The 17,582-nt window shown below is 46.6% G+C and overlaps 1 gene segment (V, D, J or C); it reads right to left on the bottom strand.

The window, feature by feature from the left end:
* Positions 1-12,705: 12,705 nt before the first annotated feature.
* On the bottom strand, positions 12,706-13,295 carry LOC122923737. The segment is given in 2 exon segments: positions 12,706-13,028; positions 13,157-13,295. Coding segments are annotated over 2 exon segments (357 nt in total).
* Positions 13,296-17,582: the final 4,287 nt, after the last annotated feature.

The following is a 17,582-nucleotide window of genomic DNA, read 5'->3' as shown; positions in this document are numbered from 1 at the left end:
TAATTACAACCTACGTTTCACATGTGCCTTCGGTGAGACCACTATTAATTTCTTAGACCTGACGCTCCGAGGCTGCCCAGGTGAAGTGGTGCACACCCGAACATATAGAAAAGAGGTGGCCGGAAATTCCATCCTGAATGCCAGGAGCCATCATGCCCTACACACCATCAGGGCGATCCCCGTTGGGGAATACATACGAGCAGCCAGGAACTGCAGTCTCCCTGCACTTCTGGATGAGGAATTTAATAAGGTAGATGTCAGACTAAAAGCCAGAAATTACCCCACCTGGATGCTAGAGAGGGGCAGAGCCATTGCACGGAGAAAAAATAGAGGGGAAATGCTTTTTGGCAAAATAGCAGCAGGAGGCAAACGGGATACCCCATCCAGGAGGATGGAGAGGTATGGGAACAGTGACCAGGACAATGTACCAACGTTATCGCTGGCATATAGCAAGGAGTTCAATAAAATCAGCTCCATTATTAAGGGCTGTCTGCCTATTTTGTATAATGACGAAATATTATATAATGCCCTGAAATCAGGTCTCAAAATTGTTTCCAGAAAAGCCACTACATTGTCCTGCTCGCTGTCCCCATCCCTCTTCACGGCCAATAGGATGGGAGCCAGCATGAAGTCTAGTTGGCTCAGATACAAGTGTAGTGTACGGGAGAGTAATACCCCGTCACTACTGAAGGGTCACTTGGGTATTGTCGTTCCCCCTGTATTTATGGGGAGGTTGGTATAGAACATCTTGTCAATGTACTGCTATGTATTTTCCTGTTACTGTGAAACGTGCATGTACAGGCCGGCTAGGGTGTCATTCCAGCTCTAAGTCACTAGAGGGAGCTAGGGAACCCTAGGTTATATAAGGCCCAGTCAGGAAGTAGTAGCAGGAGACAGACAGTGGGAGCAGAGGTCAGAAATGATCCTGTGTCTGAGAGAAGGCCAGGCTATGGGCCTGTGAGAGCATAGCAGGCCTGAAGCCTGCCGACTAGGAGAGGGTAGTAAAGGCCCTGTAACCGGGTTCCGGATCCAAGGAGAAGGTTCCCCTCCTGAGTCACCATCCGTTCAGAGGAAACAGCATAAGTAAGCCATCAGCCAAGACACAGAATACCACAGGGGCCGATCAGATAAAGCAAGAGGTACTCAAGATAACAGAGGAGGTACTAGATAAGGACAGCTTCAAGGGTACGCCAGATAAAGGGCATTAGACCTTGGAGAGAAAGTCACATGTGTCAGGACCAGTCAGGAATAGTGTGCAAGCCGCCTGTACTGCATCTCCTGCAATCAACACTCTGTATTATACATTGCTAAGACCGGCCATCCTGTAATTCCAAGAACCACCTGTATTCTTATGGAAAACCAACTGTCTTTCATGGAACGGCGCTTCAAACTGCGTCCATGTATTATTATCGCTGATATTCAGTAAAGTTCCAGTTTTTGTTGGCTACCCTATGCTTGCTTCATTCTTTTATAACATCATACACGGCGTGTCACCGTTTAATTGACACTGGCGTCACAAACTTTTAACTACCTGCCTGTTCCAGCATTTGCCCCGATTTGAAGACGACAGTGGATCCCAGGTTAGTGGTCAATCTGCACTACAAAGCCCAGCATACACTACTGACCCTCTGGGACTCTGCATCGCTCTTTTTGGCGTCACGAACAGGATACGCATACTTCTGAAGTGCAGAGAAGTGTGAACTGTGTGCTTTAACTATTCCACCACCGTATTACAAAGACTGTAACCTTTATTCCTAAATCTGTGGATTACAATTGTGCCTGGGAGGAATCAGAGACGCTGTACTGTGTTGCGCTACCCCCAGAGAGAAAATCGCATTTGTGGACTGTGTTTTATTGGACTTTTCATCATCCTGCTTGCTGTCAGTGAATTGCAGCATCAGGACATCTAAAATGGCCGCCGACGCCATGAGGCTTTTTACTGCGCCATCACGATGCACAGAGGCGCGAATATTTGGCGCCGAAAGCCCCCAAGAAGAAGGAGGAGATTGCCCTGGAGCGCCACCCACCTGGAGAAGTGATGATGCGGCTGGCGTCCCCGAAGAGTTACGCCTGGGAGGCGGGCCTCGGATGGAGGTAGACCGGCCCAGTGAGTGGGAGGAGTCAGTGTCGTCTCTGCGCCCAGTGAGAGAAGAGATGGCGTGTGCCCAGGAGCTGGGAACTGGCCGGGACTTTTATGTGAACCGGCGGTCGGTGAAGCGGCACTACCTCCCGGAGCATCTCCATAATTTGACCATGGGAGAAATAGTGGAGTATACCCCCGCCGAAAGCTTACGGGGCCCCTACGCTACCGCAATCACTCGCCCGAAGGCGCCGGCTGAGACCTGGGACCTAAAGCAGGAGGAGATAGACCCGAGTGAGGCAAAGGAAGTGAAAGTTGAAGCAGCCCGAACCACCCACCTGCATAGCCAAGTGTATCTGAGCCCCGATGTCTTCTGGGAGCCCATCGTTCTACAGGGGTTGGAGGAACGATATCCCCCTCCTGATGCGGTGAGGCGAGAAGAGGAGAAGGAGCGGCTGGACAGCTGCCAGCGGGCGGAAGAATGTGCAGAGGCCCGACGTCAAGCAGCGGCTGCCACCGGAACCCCAGCAATCACTGTCACCGGACCTCCGGTAGCCCCGATGACCTGCACCAAGGCTGACCTAGAGGCCCTACGTAAGAGAGTGTATTGGGTGGCGGACCTTGGGTGCGCAGGAGGTGAACGGTGGTTCCCGTTTCCTAGGACGGATGCTGAAATGGAGGCCATGAAGGACAAGCCTCCCCCTCTAAAGATTGTCAGGGGAGATGGTTTCCAGATGTGGCCGGCCTTGCCTGAACAAGTGCTACAAGTGCCGTTCATCGACTCGTCATCAGAGGAAGAATATGACACTCGCCTGTAAGTAGGCCTTTCTTCCTTTCCGTCTCCCTAATGGCCGTTTAGTCCCTCCGGTTGGCCGAGCTGGTCAAGCTTGCTGCCAGTTATACACGGCCGGTGGCATTCTAACTGAATAATGGTGCCACTGTATACCACTGCTTCCAGCTGCCCTTGTTATGTTTGGGACATCCGGTTTGCTGCTAATATCCCGGTTGTGCCTTTAGCTTTGCACCATTTTACCCCTTTTTACCCCCATTTCAGGTTGAAAAGACATTTTTATGTCAGCACTATTTTAAAGGGTAAACGGGACTTGCCAGGATAACATGGCCCTGGTATTGTTAGAGTCCTGTATTGTCATTTTATATATGTGCTGCTGACAGTATTTAATAACCGGTTTTTATTCACGTCTATGTGCCCAGAGATGGACTTCCTATGTGCAAGCCTCTGAGATGTTGATATTACTATGGACTTATTTATTGTCATGGACTATCCTGGTTCTTTAACACTCGCTGTGCCAGGTCAGCGCCCCCGTTCCACTCACTATCCTGAGAAGAAGAGAACGACGCCCCTTGTCACCGCACTTCACCTTTGCCAATTGGGTCTGATAAGAGTGTAATTGACATATATGTATGCATGCATGTGTCTTTCTCTATTTCAGGTCATGATTCCAGTTGGGCGGGCCCTGATGGAGTACGAGGTCGTACTCAGCTTAAAGCAGCGGGGTATGTAGTGTACGGGAGAGTAATACCCCGTCACTACTGAAGGGTCACTTGGGTATTGTCGTTCCCCCTGTATTTATGGGGAGGTTGGTATAGAACATCTTGTCAATGTACTGCTATGTATTTTCCTGTTACTGTGAAACGTGCATGTGCAGGCCGGCTAGGGTGTCATTCCAGCTCTAAGTCACTAGAGGGAGCTAGGGAACCCTAGGTTATATAAGGCCCAGTCAGGAAGTAGTAGCAGGAGACAGACAGTGGGAGCAGAGGTCAGAAATGATCCTGTGTCTGAGAGAAGGCCAGGCTATGGGCCTGTGAGAGCATAGCAGGCCTGAAGCCTGCCGACTAGGAGAGGGTAGTAAAGGCCCTGTAACCGGGTTCCGGATCCAAGGAGAAGGTTCCCCTCCTGAGTCACCATCCGTTCAGAGGAAACAGCATAAGTAAGCCATCAGCCAAGACACAGAATACCACAGGGGCCGATCAGATAAAGCAAGAGGTACTCAAGATAACAGAGGAGGTACTAGATAAGGACAGCTTCAAGGGTACGCCAGATAAAGGGCATTAGACCTTGGAGAGAAAGTCACATGTGTCAGGACCAGTCAGGAATAGTGTGCAAGCCGCCTGTACTGCATCTCCTGCAATCAACACTCTGTATTATACATTGCTAAGACCGGCCATCCTGTAATTCCAAGAACCACCTGTATTCTTATGGAAAACCAACTGTCTTTCATGGAACGGCGCTTCAAACTGCGTCCATGTATTATTATCACTGATATTCAGTAAAGTTCCAGTTTTTGTTGGCTACCCTATGCTTGCTTCATTCTTTTATAACATCATACACGGCGTGTCACCGTTTAATTGACACTGGCGTCACGAACTTTTAACTACCTGCCTGTTCCAGCATTTGCCCCGATTTGAAGACGACAGTGGATCCCAGGTTAGTGGTCAATCTGCACTACAAAGCCCAGCATACACTACTGACCCTCTGGGACTCTGCACAAGGGCTTTTCCAAATGCGGGGGCACTCCCTGCAAGACTTGCATCTATGCCACCCCCTCCAAGTCCTTTGACAGATCTGACCACTCCTGCAGCTTTCCAATACAAAGTTATATTAATTGCAACACTGCAGGAGTGGTATATATTATACAGTGCAAGGATTGCGACTTAATGTATGTTGGAAGTACGATCCGAAGATTCAGGAATCGCCTTCTGGAACACTTAAATTATATAAGCAACCCTAATGCACTTAATATTTCGAATGTAGCTAGACATTTTATACAAATACATGATCGTCAAGTAAGGGGCTTTAAAGCCTTCGCGATAGAGAGGGTTTTTGCCCCTAAGAGAGGTGGTGACCACCGCAAGAAACTCCTCCTACGGGAGGCGTTTTGGATCTTCAGGCTGAACACTAGAGTTCCACATGGCCTTAACCTGAAAAAGGAATTGATATACATATACCAATAACAAATATGTTCATTTACAATTCAATATGTGCATTTATGTGTATCATTCCTGCGTGTATATTCTTTCTCACTGTCTCCCCTTCCCCCCCCCCCATTCCTTTCCTTTTCTTGTGGCTGTCCATTTGGTCCCCAGTTCCTGGTGCCATTATCATTATTAGTGGTTCTTTCCTGTATAACAAGATTACTAAGCGTGGCACTAATGTCCTAAGCAGAAAAAATACTGTTAAAAAATACTGTTATTAATGTGAAGGCCGTTTTGGTTATGTACAATATATGTTTTTATATGTTACACGAGTTGGTGTGTTCACACTGTGCGGTTTTTTCTGGACTTTCACCTGTTTCCCCCCTTTTTTTGTGAATGTTCACAGAATTTGGACCAGAGTCCTTAAGGGTTAACTTTTGTTAAGTCCCAGCACAGTCTGCAATGCATTAACTTGGTAATGAATGGGTGGCAACTAGGGTGTGATGCACAGTGAGACGACCAATGGGATCAATGCCGCCTCCCATGGATTGTAGGGGGGAATGGCTATCTTTTTCCTTTATATTGGGGTATCTCACTGTGCAACAACGTTACGACTAAGGGTCTCAGTACCCGAAACACGTCAACGCCAATCTGTTGTACTGTGTGGCAGTCTGTCATGTCTGTATGATGTCCTAATAAAGAAGCGATTTTAATATGGACCTTACTTGAATCTGAGACCTTCTTCCAAATTACCTGCAGCTTGCGACGGGGTCACTCCCCTAGAGTTTCAGAATCGGCATTATACTAACTGGGAGGTGAGCTGGATTTAAGTTTTTCTCTCTGATTCTCTGCTGACATGAAGACAGATTCTCTGTTACGGGACCTCTCTCCTCTGCCTGGGTGCTGTGCCTAAATATATGACAATGGACTGTTGCAGTGGTGGCTGACGTGAAGCCTGATTCTCTGCTATGACATGCAGACTAATTCTCTGCTGACATGAAGACAGATTCTCTGTTACGGGACCTCTCTGCTCTGCCTGTGTGCTGGGCCTAAATATATGCCAATGGACTGTTGCAGTGGTGGCTGACGTGAAGCCTGATTCTCTGCTATGACATGCAGACTGATTCTCTGCTGACATGAAGCCAGATTCTCTGTTATGGGACCTCTCTTCTCTGCCTGGGTGCTGGGCCTAAATATATGCCAATGGACTGTTGCAGTGGTGGCTGACGTGAAGCCTGATTCTCTGCTATGACATGCAGACTGATTCTCTGCTGACATGAAGCCAGATTCTCTGTTACGGGACCTCTCTCCTCTGCCTGGGTGCCGGGGCCTAAATATCTGAGAATGGTCTGTTCCAGTGGTGGGTGACGTGAAGCCAGATTCTCTGCTATGGGACCTCTCTCCAATTGATATTGGTTAATTTTTATTTATTTTATTTTTATTTTTATTCATTTCCCTATCCACATTTGTTTGCATGGGATATACCTACATGTTGCTGCCTTTTGCAGCCCTCTAGCCCTTTCCTGGGCTGTTTTACAGCCTTTTTAGTGCCGAAAAGTTTGGGTCCCCATTGACTTCAATGGGGTTCGGGTTCGGGACGAAGTTCGGATTGGGTTCGGATCCCGAACCCGAACATTTCCGGGAAGTTCGGCCGAACTTCAGAACCCGAACATCCAGGAGTCCGCTCAACTCTAACTGTGTGTTCTCTGTGCACCCCTTTTTCCACTCCAGGTCAATTGGAAGCCCTATCCTGTGGTCAGGTCACTTTCAGAGCCAAAACCGAGGCTGGTATATCTGATTAGGAGACTCAGAGGGCTGCCGTGTGTCGGCGAGAGCCCTTTTCCTCACACTGATTACTCCTTTTCCTGAAGTCTAACTAGGGTGAACGGAGTCTGTGTGTCGGTGCCAGAAACCCTAGGGCAACTCAGAGGCGAACGAAGGGGATTAACAGCTGTCCGGCGTAGGTCGTGGGACAATTCCTTGCGTAGGTCACGGGAAAATTCCTTGCTCGAGCATGGGTTTAGGGAAATTTAGGGATCAGAAGGGTACCACTTCTGACTATAGGACAGCCAAGCAGTACATGAAATCCATCTATGGAGGAGGAGTTGTTAAGCCCCGCAAAGATTGGCACCAAGGGACTGTAGGTTGAGAGTGGACCATCCCCAAAGAAGGGACCTTTGAGGTCTGGATTGGGAAAAAGTTTGTCCGTAAATTCCCCACTAGACTCCAAAGCCATGGTTCCCTCCAGAAAGCAGAACTATGGCTGCACGAATCCATCGATCTCCAGCAACAGGGCATTCAAAAGTCCCAGACAATGCGAACTTACACTGTCATGTACTCCCGTCCCGCTAAGACTGCAGAGTCCAAGAGAAGTGCTTTTCTCTTTCTCTATCTCTCTCTCTCATCCCTCCGTCATCTCTCCATCTAACCTTGAGACGATGCACCATGTTTAATCTAGCTTCTCTTCGTCCTGGTTTTAAGGACGATGAGAAGGGGGGAAAGTGGTGCAGAAAACAATGATCTTCAAACTTTCTAACCTCTCAAATGTCAATCAATTTCTAAACCATCACAACTGACTTTTCTTTGCTGGTACTTGGGTCAGATTTTTGCAAAGAAGGTAAAAATCATGGCCGATCCATGGCCTGAATGTTCCGCTGTAACCCTTTTATTCCATCAGGTATGCCTCCAGGCAGCCCCACGGGTTATCACCCGATGTCCACCACCGGGTTCGGGAGTTTCTCCCAGACCCAGACTCAATAACCAGTGTTCATTCTAGTCAACCAGGTGATTTGGTCGTGCTAAAGAAACATCCGAGGACGGGACTAGAGCCGAGATATCTTGGGCCATTCCAGGTGCTGCTGATAACACCAACCTCTCTGAAGTTCGAGGGACGAGACAACTGGATCCACACCGGTCACTGCAAGAAGCTGCTCAACTATGTCAAAGAATGCAGAGTATCACTTTTGTTTATTTGTTACAAGGAGGCATTTGTTGATAGACGATACATTTAATGTTAGCTCTGGCTCCTGCTCCTCGCTTGTTAATCCTGTATGGGTGTGCGGGCAGCTAGGCGACCCGTAGATTTGGGATCCTCCAGTTGTGAGGAAGGTATATGGTTATGCCAGGCTAGCAGACACCATTGACAAGGGTCAGGCCCATACTGACAGGAGCAGGGCAGGGGCGGAGCTATGACTAGTGAGAGTCAGAATCCTTTTTAAAACTTGGTTTTCCATTGGATCCGGGCGAAAGGAAATAGGACATATACTTATGTTTTTTTGTTTCCATTCCTTCTATACGCTGGAGTGAGATGTTCCTGATGTCTAATCGACTGATATACCGAAGCTCGAACAGACAAGACGCCCTGAAGACCAAACCATGGACTAGATGCAGAGGATCCCAAACCAGCCGACGACCAACGCGAAACGCCACCTCCTAAGTCACCTACCGAAGAAAAGAAGCTACGTGTCAAGATTGATCATCTGTTATGTTTTATGGATTCAGGACTTTTCGTAGACGTTTTTTTAAGAAGAAGATCAAGATTCGGCAAGGGACACTGGGAAGCATATGACAAAGAGGAGGGACTGTTGTGGAAATTTTATTATGCAGACATTTTATCTTAGGATGTGTGTGTGTTTTTATAGATTGTCATCTGTCTCCCTGTGTCGGATTTAGCCAAAGAGCACTCTAGCAGAGGGTACTTTGGCTGAATCGGGACCAGTGGTAAAACTGTCAGTATGAGAACATCTTTATTAGATACTGATCACTTTGGAGCAGTATTGAGTGAGGTCCATGCTGATGGTGATGGGGGGTGGGCGGCCACCTGGCTGGTCGGGTAATGGGCATGACTCATCCTTCCTTATACGGGGATGGGGTGTGTGCATTGTCTGCCCAGCCACATTGGCTGCCCCTCCCTGTCCTTTGATATGTCATCACTTCCTGTATCCTTGTCTTGGGCCACCCCCTTTTACACCTTTTGTTAGTAAAGAAAGGCAGACTGGGCAAGGAGGAGGGGGAGTTGCTCAGAATTCAATCAAGATGGTAGCACCTGGGTCTGTCTCTTACTGCGGCTGATGGAGAATGGATTTACCTTTTTCCTTACATAAACTTTGATGCAAGCTGATTACAACTATTAATATTTCTACAACAGTCTCCTATTTCAAAGCGACTATCCCAGTGCTATTTTATAGTTAGTGTAGTCCTTTCATTCTTTAATAGATCTCTATTTGGACAGAGCTTCGATCATCCAACTAGTAGCATCTATTAACCACTTGCCTGCTAAACACATAGGGATAATTAGTGGTGCTTTCTCTTTGCGGCCAGCGCGGTTACAGGACCCCTTTACTGTATCTATACTGAAGTTATACTTTTGGAGGGTGTTTTGGGCAATTAACCCTCTCTGAATCAGCAGCGGCTCATATCACATCAAACCTCTCTCTATCCCTTTATCTTTATTTTTTTCCCTTTGGCAGCGCGGGTATCTACCATTACTCTAATTATATGTAATTAAGCAGTGCTGCCCTTGCATCGGTAGTAATAGGCAGCAGGCAGGGTGGTAAGGTAACAGGTCTACATGGGGGCATTATATCTATGGAGGGCACTACATTTATGGAGTTATTTAGAGAGAGAGCATTATATCTACTGAGGGCACTACAGGGGGCATAATATATACTGGGGGCACTGCTGAGGGGCATTATAATTACTGGTGGCAAGGCAGGGGCATGATGGACGATGATGAATCTCAGGTACATTCTGCTATGAATGCTGAGTATCTGCTCAGGGAGGTCATGCTGTGTAACACTGGGTGGGTTTTTGTAATTACACAGAGAAGGGAGGGGAAGAGGAGCTCTGCTCATGTGTGTGGGGAAAAGGCAGAGAAGAGACCATGAGACCAGTGCTGAGGGAACGCCCGCAGAGCCTGAGGTGAGAGAGAAGAGCTTGAAAACCAGGTATGATTGAGCATTGCTGAGAGCATGAAAAATGAAGCCAAATCCTTAAATTTTATTTTCTACTGCATTTTAGCCAGATATGATTTTATTCGTTTTTCATGTACAAATGTTTCCTTAACCTTTAAAGGGCTATTCCAGTACAAGAAAAAATACAATGTCCCAGCGGCTTCACGTGCTGTAAATAAATAACAGAATTGATACCCTCCTCACCAACACTCGCAGCTGTAGTTTTGACCCTGCTACTGTCTGGAAATGGTGGGAAATGGCTGTGAATGCTGCTTAACCGAGGGTGGAAGCGTGCCCATGAGATAGCACGGTGGAAGCGTGCCCGTGAGACAGCATGGTGGAAGCAAGCCCGTGAGACAGCATGGTGGAAGCATGCCCGTGAGATAGCAGGGTGGAAGCGTGCCCGTGAGACAGCATGGTGGAAGCGTGCCCATGAGAAAGCAAGGTTGAAGCGTGCCTATGAGACAGCATGGTGGAAGCGTGCCCGTGAGACAGCATGGTGGAAGCGTGCCCATGAGAAAGCAAGGTTGAAGCGTGCCCGTGAGGCAGAATGGTGGAAGCGTGCCCGTGAGACAGCATGGTGGAAGCGTACCCATGAGATAGCAGAGTGAAAGTGTGCCCGTGAGATAGCAGAGTGGAAGCATGCCAATGAGATAGCAGAGTGGAAACGTGCCCATAAGATAGCAGAGTGGAAGTGTGCCCATGAGACAGCAGAGTGGAAGCGTGCCCGTGAGAAAGCAAGGTTAAGCGTGCCCGTGAGGCAGAATGGTGGAAGCGTGCCCATGAGAGAGCATGGTGGAAGCATGCCCGTGAGATAGCAGAGTGGAAGCATGCCGATGAGACAGCAGAGTGAAAGTGTGCCCATGAAAAAGCAGGGTTGAAGCGTGCCCGTGAGGCAGAATGGTGGAAGCCTGCCTGTTAAGGAAGGGTTGAGACATATGCATATATATATATATATATATATGCATGCATTAACAGCCACATTATAGGATGATGTGTGCAGATGTGCCCAGCATCTGCGCACATCTGCCCTTGGTGATCCACAAGGGCTCATTGTGGCCCCTGTGGGGAATATGTGCTCCCTTATATGTCCTTTTTTTATATATATATATATATATATATATATATATATATATGTGCCCCCTATGTGTCCCTTCATAGATATATACCCCAAAAACATGGCTATATGGTGTATACATGTGTATGGATGTGCCCCAAGCATGCATATACATGTATATTATAATCATATATCCCCTTCACCTAAAACCAGAGGTATCAGTGTGAATGTGCCCCAAGCATTCACACGGATGCCATTTGGTTAATTGCATCAGAATGACCGGACAAGAGTGAGGTCATCCTGTATGCTTCAAAGAACTCCGATTCAATAGAATCGGAGTCCTCTGTATTAATTATCTCCAGCCGAGCTGCCCCCGCTTATATAGGATCACCCCTGGACAACAAGCATATCAGGAGGGCTGAGTCCACCAATGATTAACCCTTATTTTACCCTGTGCCCCATACCCCTATCCCACCAATGATCTACCCTCTCCACCATCCCACCATGACCATCCCTCTCCCTGATCCTAACCCCCACTATTCCTGCTGTACCCCACCACCAACGATCACCCCTACCTCTACCCACTCTCCCTGATATACCCTATCCCTGTACCCCGGTTCCCTACTATTCCCCTGTACCCCAGCATACTCTTGCAGGGTATTAACCCTTGCATTGCCGTATCCCTACCCTTCAGTTACCACCAATCCCCTACCCAAACCCTGCAGGAGTATCCCTGCTCCCTATTCTGTACCCCTGACTGTATTTCTGTTTCTGTGGCCTGCATTCACCCCTGCAGCGCCACCGTTAACCCTCGTTGTTCCCTTCGGGAAAGGATTAGAACCAGGTGGGGTGGGCTGCTAATATATGTGTGTGTGTACTGTATTAGATAGCTTTGAAGGTGGAATTTGGGAACCGTGTAGTGTAGTTTAGTGCTGTATTTATAGTACTGTGTTGTTAGTGTATTGCGCGCGTAGTGTACTGTAGGTATTAATAAATATCTTGTTTTATTTGTAACTATCTGTGTAACGTGTGGTTATTAGCGATAGTTCAGTAAGACGCATGCAGCTAGTTTAGTGATTAGCGTGAGGCAAAGTGAAAGTAGTGTTATTATTATAAAGGTATAAATAGGCGGAGTCTTCACTAGATGACTCCTCCCATTTATGCATATTAATTATTGATATTTACATAAATATTGGTAATTAATACCCCCCCTTAACAGTGCCTGTGACATAGTAGAGTAGAAGCAGTGGGAGATCTATCTCTTTCTCTCCCTGAGAAGAGAAGCAAACCCTGTTTGCTCCCGGTCTTCTCCAGGGCCATCCTCACACTACAGACTCTTATCAGGTAGAGTCTTCTTCAGGAAGTTGGGCGAGGGTCTAACCTACACCATAAGCTCCAGAGAGGTGTGAGCCAGGGGAGATAACTCTGGCCATGCCTGTCTCATGATGAAGCATACTGGGTGTGTCACATTACATAGCAGTGTATACCATAGCATTACAGTACAGTGCATTACCAAACAATTGCAGATACCCCTGTCCACCGAGGTACTGCAACAACAGGAAAAGGCAATTTACATGAGAAGACAAATGATAAACCACTGATCGCTCTGATGCTTTTCTTCTTCTTCTACTGTGTATGAAGCTTTATCATAGAGACATAATGGGGGAGGAGGAAGGAGGTTTTTGTACGGCTCTGTATCACTGTGTGAGAGGATAGCTCTGACCCTGCTTACAGTAATAATCTGCTTCATCGGCTTCTGTCACTCCTCTGATTGTCAGAGTGAAATCTGTTCCAGATCCAGATCCAGAGAACCGGTCTGGGACTCCTGTGTATCTGCTGCTTGCACCATAGATAAGAAGATTTGGCCGTTCTCCTGATTTCTGTTGGTACCAGTGTAAGTTGTTGCCTATACCAGAACTGGCTTTACATGACATGGTGACTGTGTCTCCTGGGGACACAGAGGTATAATCTGGAGTCTGGGTCATCACAATCTGTCCACAGGATCCTGAGGATTAGAAGAGACAGATTCATTAGAGATAAATGTCTGGATCTATTCCTAGAAATCCTGATCTGATGACGGATCCCACTGGATAGATTTCTCTACACACTCATGGAAGGATCTGAATCTCTCACCCTGAATAGAAATGAAGATGACGGCCAGGAGATAACTGCCAGAAACCATCTTGATGTTCCTGGAGCGTCAGATACAAAGTATAAGATGAGACAATGTGTAGAATGAAATATATATATAGAGAGAGACAGGGGAGGTGACAGGAGACCCCAGAGACCGTGGAGGGAAATACTGGGGACATGTAAATTCTGTGCTTACCATGTGTGACATGAGTTATATAATGGAGAGATGAGAAGGGTTTAGAAGGAAACATCTGAGAGCTGAGAATAAAGACCTCACATAGAGGCAGTGACCAGTTAGATACTAGAAGGAACATAAGTGGATATGAAGAATATAGATCTCCATCACATATGATAAATAGCAATATCCTCTATTAACCCATGTATGTTAAAGGGATTAACCAGTTCTTGTATATTCATGGTCTATCCTCAGGATTGTTTTTCAATATCAGATTGGCCAGGATCTGACACCCCGCACCCCTCCGATCAGCTGTTCAGGAGAAGGTCTCGCTCCAGAAATTGGGGGGGCATTGCTGGCTGGCTTTGATCAGGGGGAACAGCATATTGGGGAGCATTGCTGGCTTTGATCAGAGGGGGTGCAGCATATTTGGGGGCATTGCAGTGTGAGACAACAAAACAATAGATCTTCTTACACCAGAGGGCGGTTGGGTGCACGCACGCGCTGCGTCCATGCGCGAGCGCCTGCACGAGTTAGCCAGCGCTGACTGTAATTTAACTTTAACCTGCACGATGTTACTGCACTTGTGTGGAGGGGCCGACACACCCACTACGTCACGTGGGTTAAGGGTTTTTGCCGAGCGAGCACTGGCTGTCATTTCTAGTAATGCGAGTCACAGAATTCCTTCTCCCACGCCGAACTGCTGAGAGCGCCGCCGCAAGCGGCCATCAGGTATCGGCAGTGGTATCGGGGACATTTGCACGAGTACAAGTACTCTGCAAATGTCCAGTATCGGTCCCGATACCGATACTGGTATCAGGACATCCCTAGTGTAAGGTATCGATTTCATAAAGTAAAAACTGGTGAAAGGTCCTCTTTAACCGCCTCCGGACCGCCTAACGCAGGATTGCGGTCTGAAGACGGCAGATTTATTCCTCCTTCACGCGCCGGCGCGTTATCTTGCGAGAGGCGAGATTTCCTGTGAGCGCGCGCACACAGGAGCGCGCGTTCACAGGAACGGCAGGTAAACGAGTGCATCTACAGCCTGCCAGCGGCGATCGTTCGCTGGCAGGCTGTAGATGCGGTTTTTTTAACCCTTGAAAGGTATATCAGACGCTATTTTGTTAACAGCGTCTGATATACCTTCTACCTGGTCCTCTGGTGGTCCCTTTTGCTTGGATCGACCACCAGAGGACACAGACAGCTCTGTAAAGTAGCACCAAACACCACTACACTACACCCCCGCGTCACTTATTAACCCCTGATCACCCCATATATATTCCCTGATCACCCCCCTGTTATTGATCACCCCCCTGTAAGGCTCCATTCAGACGTCCGTATGTGTTTTGCAGATCCGCGGATCCATGGATCCGCAAAACACATACGGACGTCTGAATGGAGCCTTACAGGGGGGTGATCAATGACAGGGGGGTGATCACCCCATATAGAGGGGTATGGTGAGTTCATGTAAAATTTTATTTTTTGTCACAAAAGTTTTTCCGCTAACTTGTGCCAAAAAAAAATATTCTAGGAACTCGCCATGCCCCTCACGGAATACCTTGGAGTGTCTTCTTTCCAAAATGGGGTCACTTGTGGGGTATTTATACTGTTCTGGTATTTTAGGGTCCCTAAAGCGTGAGAATCCAAATGCCTAAAAATGCCCTCCTAAAAGATACTCTTTGGAATTTGTGCCCCTTTGCCCACCTATGCTGCAAAAAAGTGTCACACATGTAGTATCGCCGTCTTTTTACATATACCCAAACTTTGTGTGAGAAAAAATGGGAAAAGTTATCTTTTAGAGAGATATTTCTCTCACCCAGCATGGGTATATGTTAAAAGACACCCCAAAACACATTGCCCTACTTCTTCTGAGTACGGCGATACCACATGTGTGACACTTTTTTACAGCCAAGATGCGCAAAGGGGCCCAATTTCCAATGAGTACTTTCAGGATTTCACAGGGCATTTTTACGAATTTTTATTCCAAACTACTTCTCACGCTTTAGGGCCCCTAAAATGCCAGGGCAGTATAAATACCCCATATGTGACCCCATTTTGGAAAGAAGACACCCCAAGGTATTCCGTGAGGGGTATGGTTAGTTCATGTAAAATTTTATTTTTTGTCACAAGTTAGTGGAATATGAGACTTTGTAAAAAAATAAAAATAAATCATTTTCCGCTAACTTGTGACAAAAAATAAAAACTTCCATGAACTCACTGTCCCCATCAGCGAATACCTTAGGGTGTCTACTCTCCTAAATGGGGTCATTTGTAGGGTGTTTCCACTGTCTGGGCATTGTAAAACCTCAGGAAACATGATAGGTGCTCAGAAAGTCAGAGCTGCTTAAAAATGCAGAAATTCACATTTTTGCACCATAGTTTGTAAACGCTATAACTTTTACCCAAACCAATAAATCTACACTTATTGCATTTTTTTTATCAAAGACATGTAGAACAATAAATTTTGAGAAAAATGTATATAGAAATGTAGTTTTAATTGAAAAATGTTACAATTTTACAAAAAGTGAAAAATGAAGTTTTTTTGCAAACATTTTGGCAAATTTCAATTAATATAAAAAAAATGTAAAAATGTCAGCAGCAATGAAATACCACCAAATGAAAGCTCTATTAGTGAGAGGAAAATGAGGTAAAATTCATTTGGGTGGTAAGTTGTATGACCGAGCAATAAACGGTGAAAGTAGTGTAGTGCAGAATTGTAAAAAGTGGTCTGGTCATTAAGGGGGAGCTGAGGTGGTTAAAGGAGTTATCCCATGACTAAAGTAAAAAATGAAAATCAGATAGTACATGACAACCTCTTCATAACAAAGCTAGAACCAGCCCTGTACCTCACATGGATCCAGAGATCTCCACATTCATTGATCTTCTAGATCTATATCAAGCAGACAGCTAAAGGGGAGTGTCTTTTCTGCTGCAGCTAAGAGGGCGTGTCTAAGCTCTCCCTATCACAGCTAGGGGGCGTGTCTCAGCTCTCCCTATCACAGCTCAGGAGGCAGTTGGAGGATGAAACTGAGCATGTGCGGCCATCTCAGTGAGCAGGACAAAGAAATAAGAAACAAAACAAACAGCAGGTGGAGCTATACAGATACATTTTTTTAATTAGCTCAGTGTCTATGAAAAATTTTCCATTACATGAAAAAGTGAAGGTGATTGACAGCTGGCTGCTGCTCTTTATAGTTAGCTGTCATTCAGTGTGAGGAGGACAGAGGTGGCAGGAGAGGTACACTGGACTCAACTATGGCTGTTCTGTGCTCCTTATGTGTGAAGGTACATAGCTTGACAGACAGCTAAACTTTTCCCAGCAATGAATTGACAATGGAGTAACGTCCGTCTTTATTGCAAGGATATATATCAGGTAAAACTGAGGAACAGAAAAATAATGCACTTAGTAATACAGTCTGACATATGACAATACATATAATACAACATGCATACAGATGCAAACAATGTGAAACATACCAGCGATGCTACCGTAAGCTTAAATGTAGAGGATAGATCAGGACACTACCAGACCGTGTGGATACCTCTGTAATGGTGGCTGTGAATGACTGCTATGTGCAGGACTGATGATGTCACTAGAGTTCATAGGCTACCAGTTATGGAAGCTAAAGTGGGTCAAACTTCTAGTGTGAAGAGCTGCAGTGTATGTAAACGGCCACTAGATGGTGCAGTTACACAATGAACAGAGAATTATGAATTTTATTTCAAGACACGGAGGCTCATATTGCATAACCTTTCTTTACTGTCCACCAATAGCAGCAAAGAATACATACGGTAGGAAAAATGGTAACCCAGGTGATAGGCCACTCCCCCACCCAGTCCTGGTATAATAGCCAGCACCTCCCCATACAACTCCTCTTTCTTTGCTGCTACCAAGGCAGATAAGTATTGCTCCGTTTTCCTTCAGCTTAGTATGCTTGTATGTCTCTATTCTTATATCATTACTTAGTTCACCAGGTGCCCAGACCCCCCGTTGTATCTCTCCCTTTGCTCCTTTCCCCCGCTATCCTAATTATTTACTCACTCTTCCCCGGCCAGCGCTCCCCTTGCGTCCGGCCTTCTCCTCAGTATTCTCTATGGCTATCTCTATGGTTATCTCTTTGCCTCCGGTCTGGGCCCTGGTGAGCTCCTGTCGCTTTACCTCTATTAGGTGACTAGTCTGGAGTGTTTTACTCCCACTAGCCGTTTCCCCTAACCCTGCAACAGTATTCTGCGGTCTGTGTATTTCTTACA

Source organism: Bufo gargarizans, unplaced genomic scaffold (genome assembly GCF_014858855.1).
Source record: "Bufo gargarizans isolate SCDJY-AF-19 unplaced genomic scaffold, ASM1485885v1 original_scaffold_1846_pilon, whole genome shotgun sequence".
Classification (NCBI taxonomy): Eukaryota; Metazoa; Chordata; class Amphibia; order Anura; family Bufonidae; genus Bufo; species Bufo gargarizans.
This window is presented reverse-complemented; position numbering and strand designations above follow the sequence as displayed.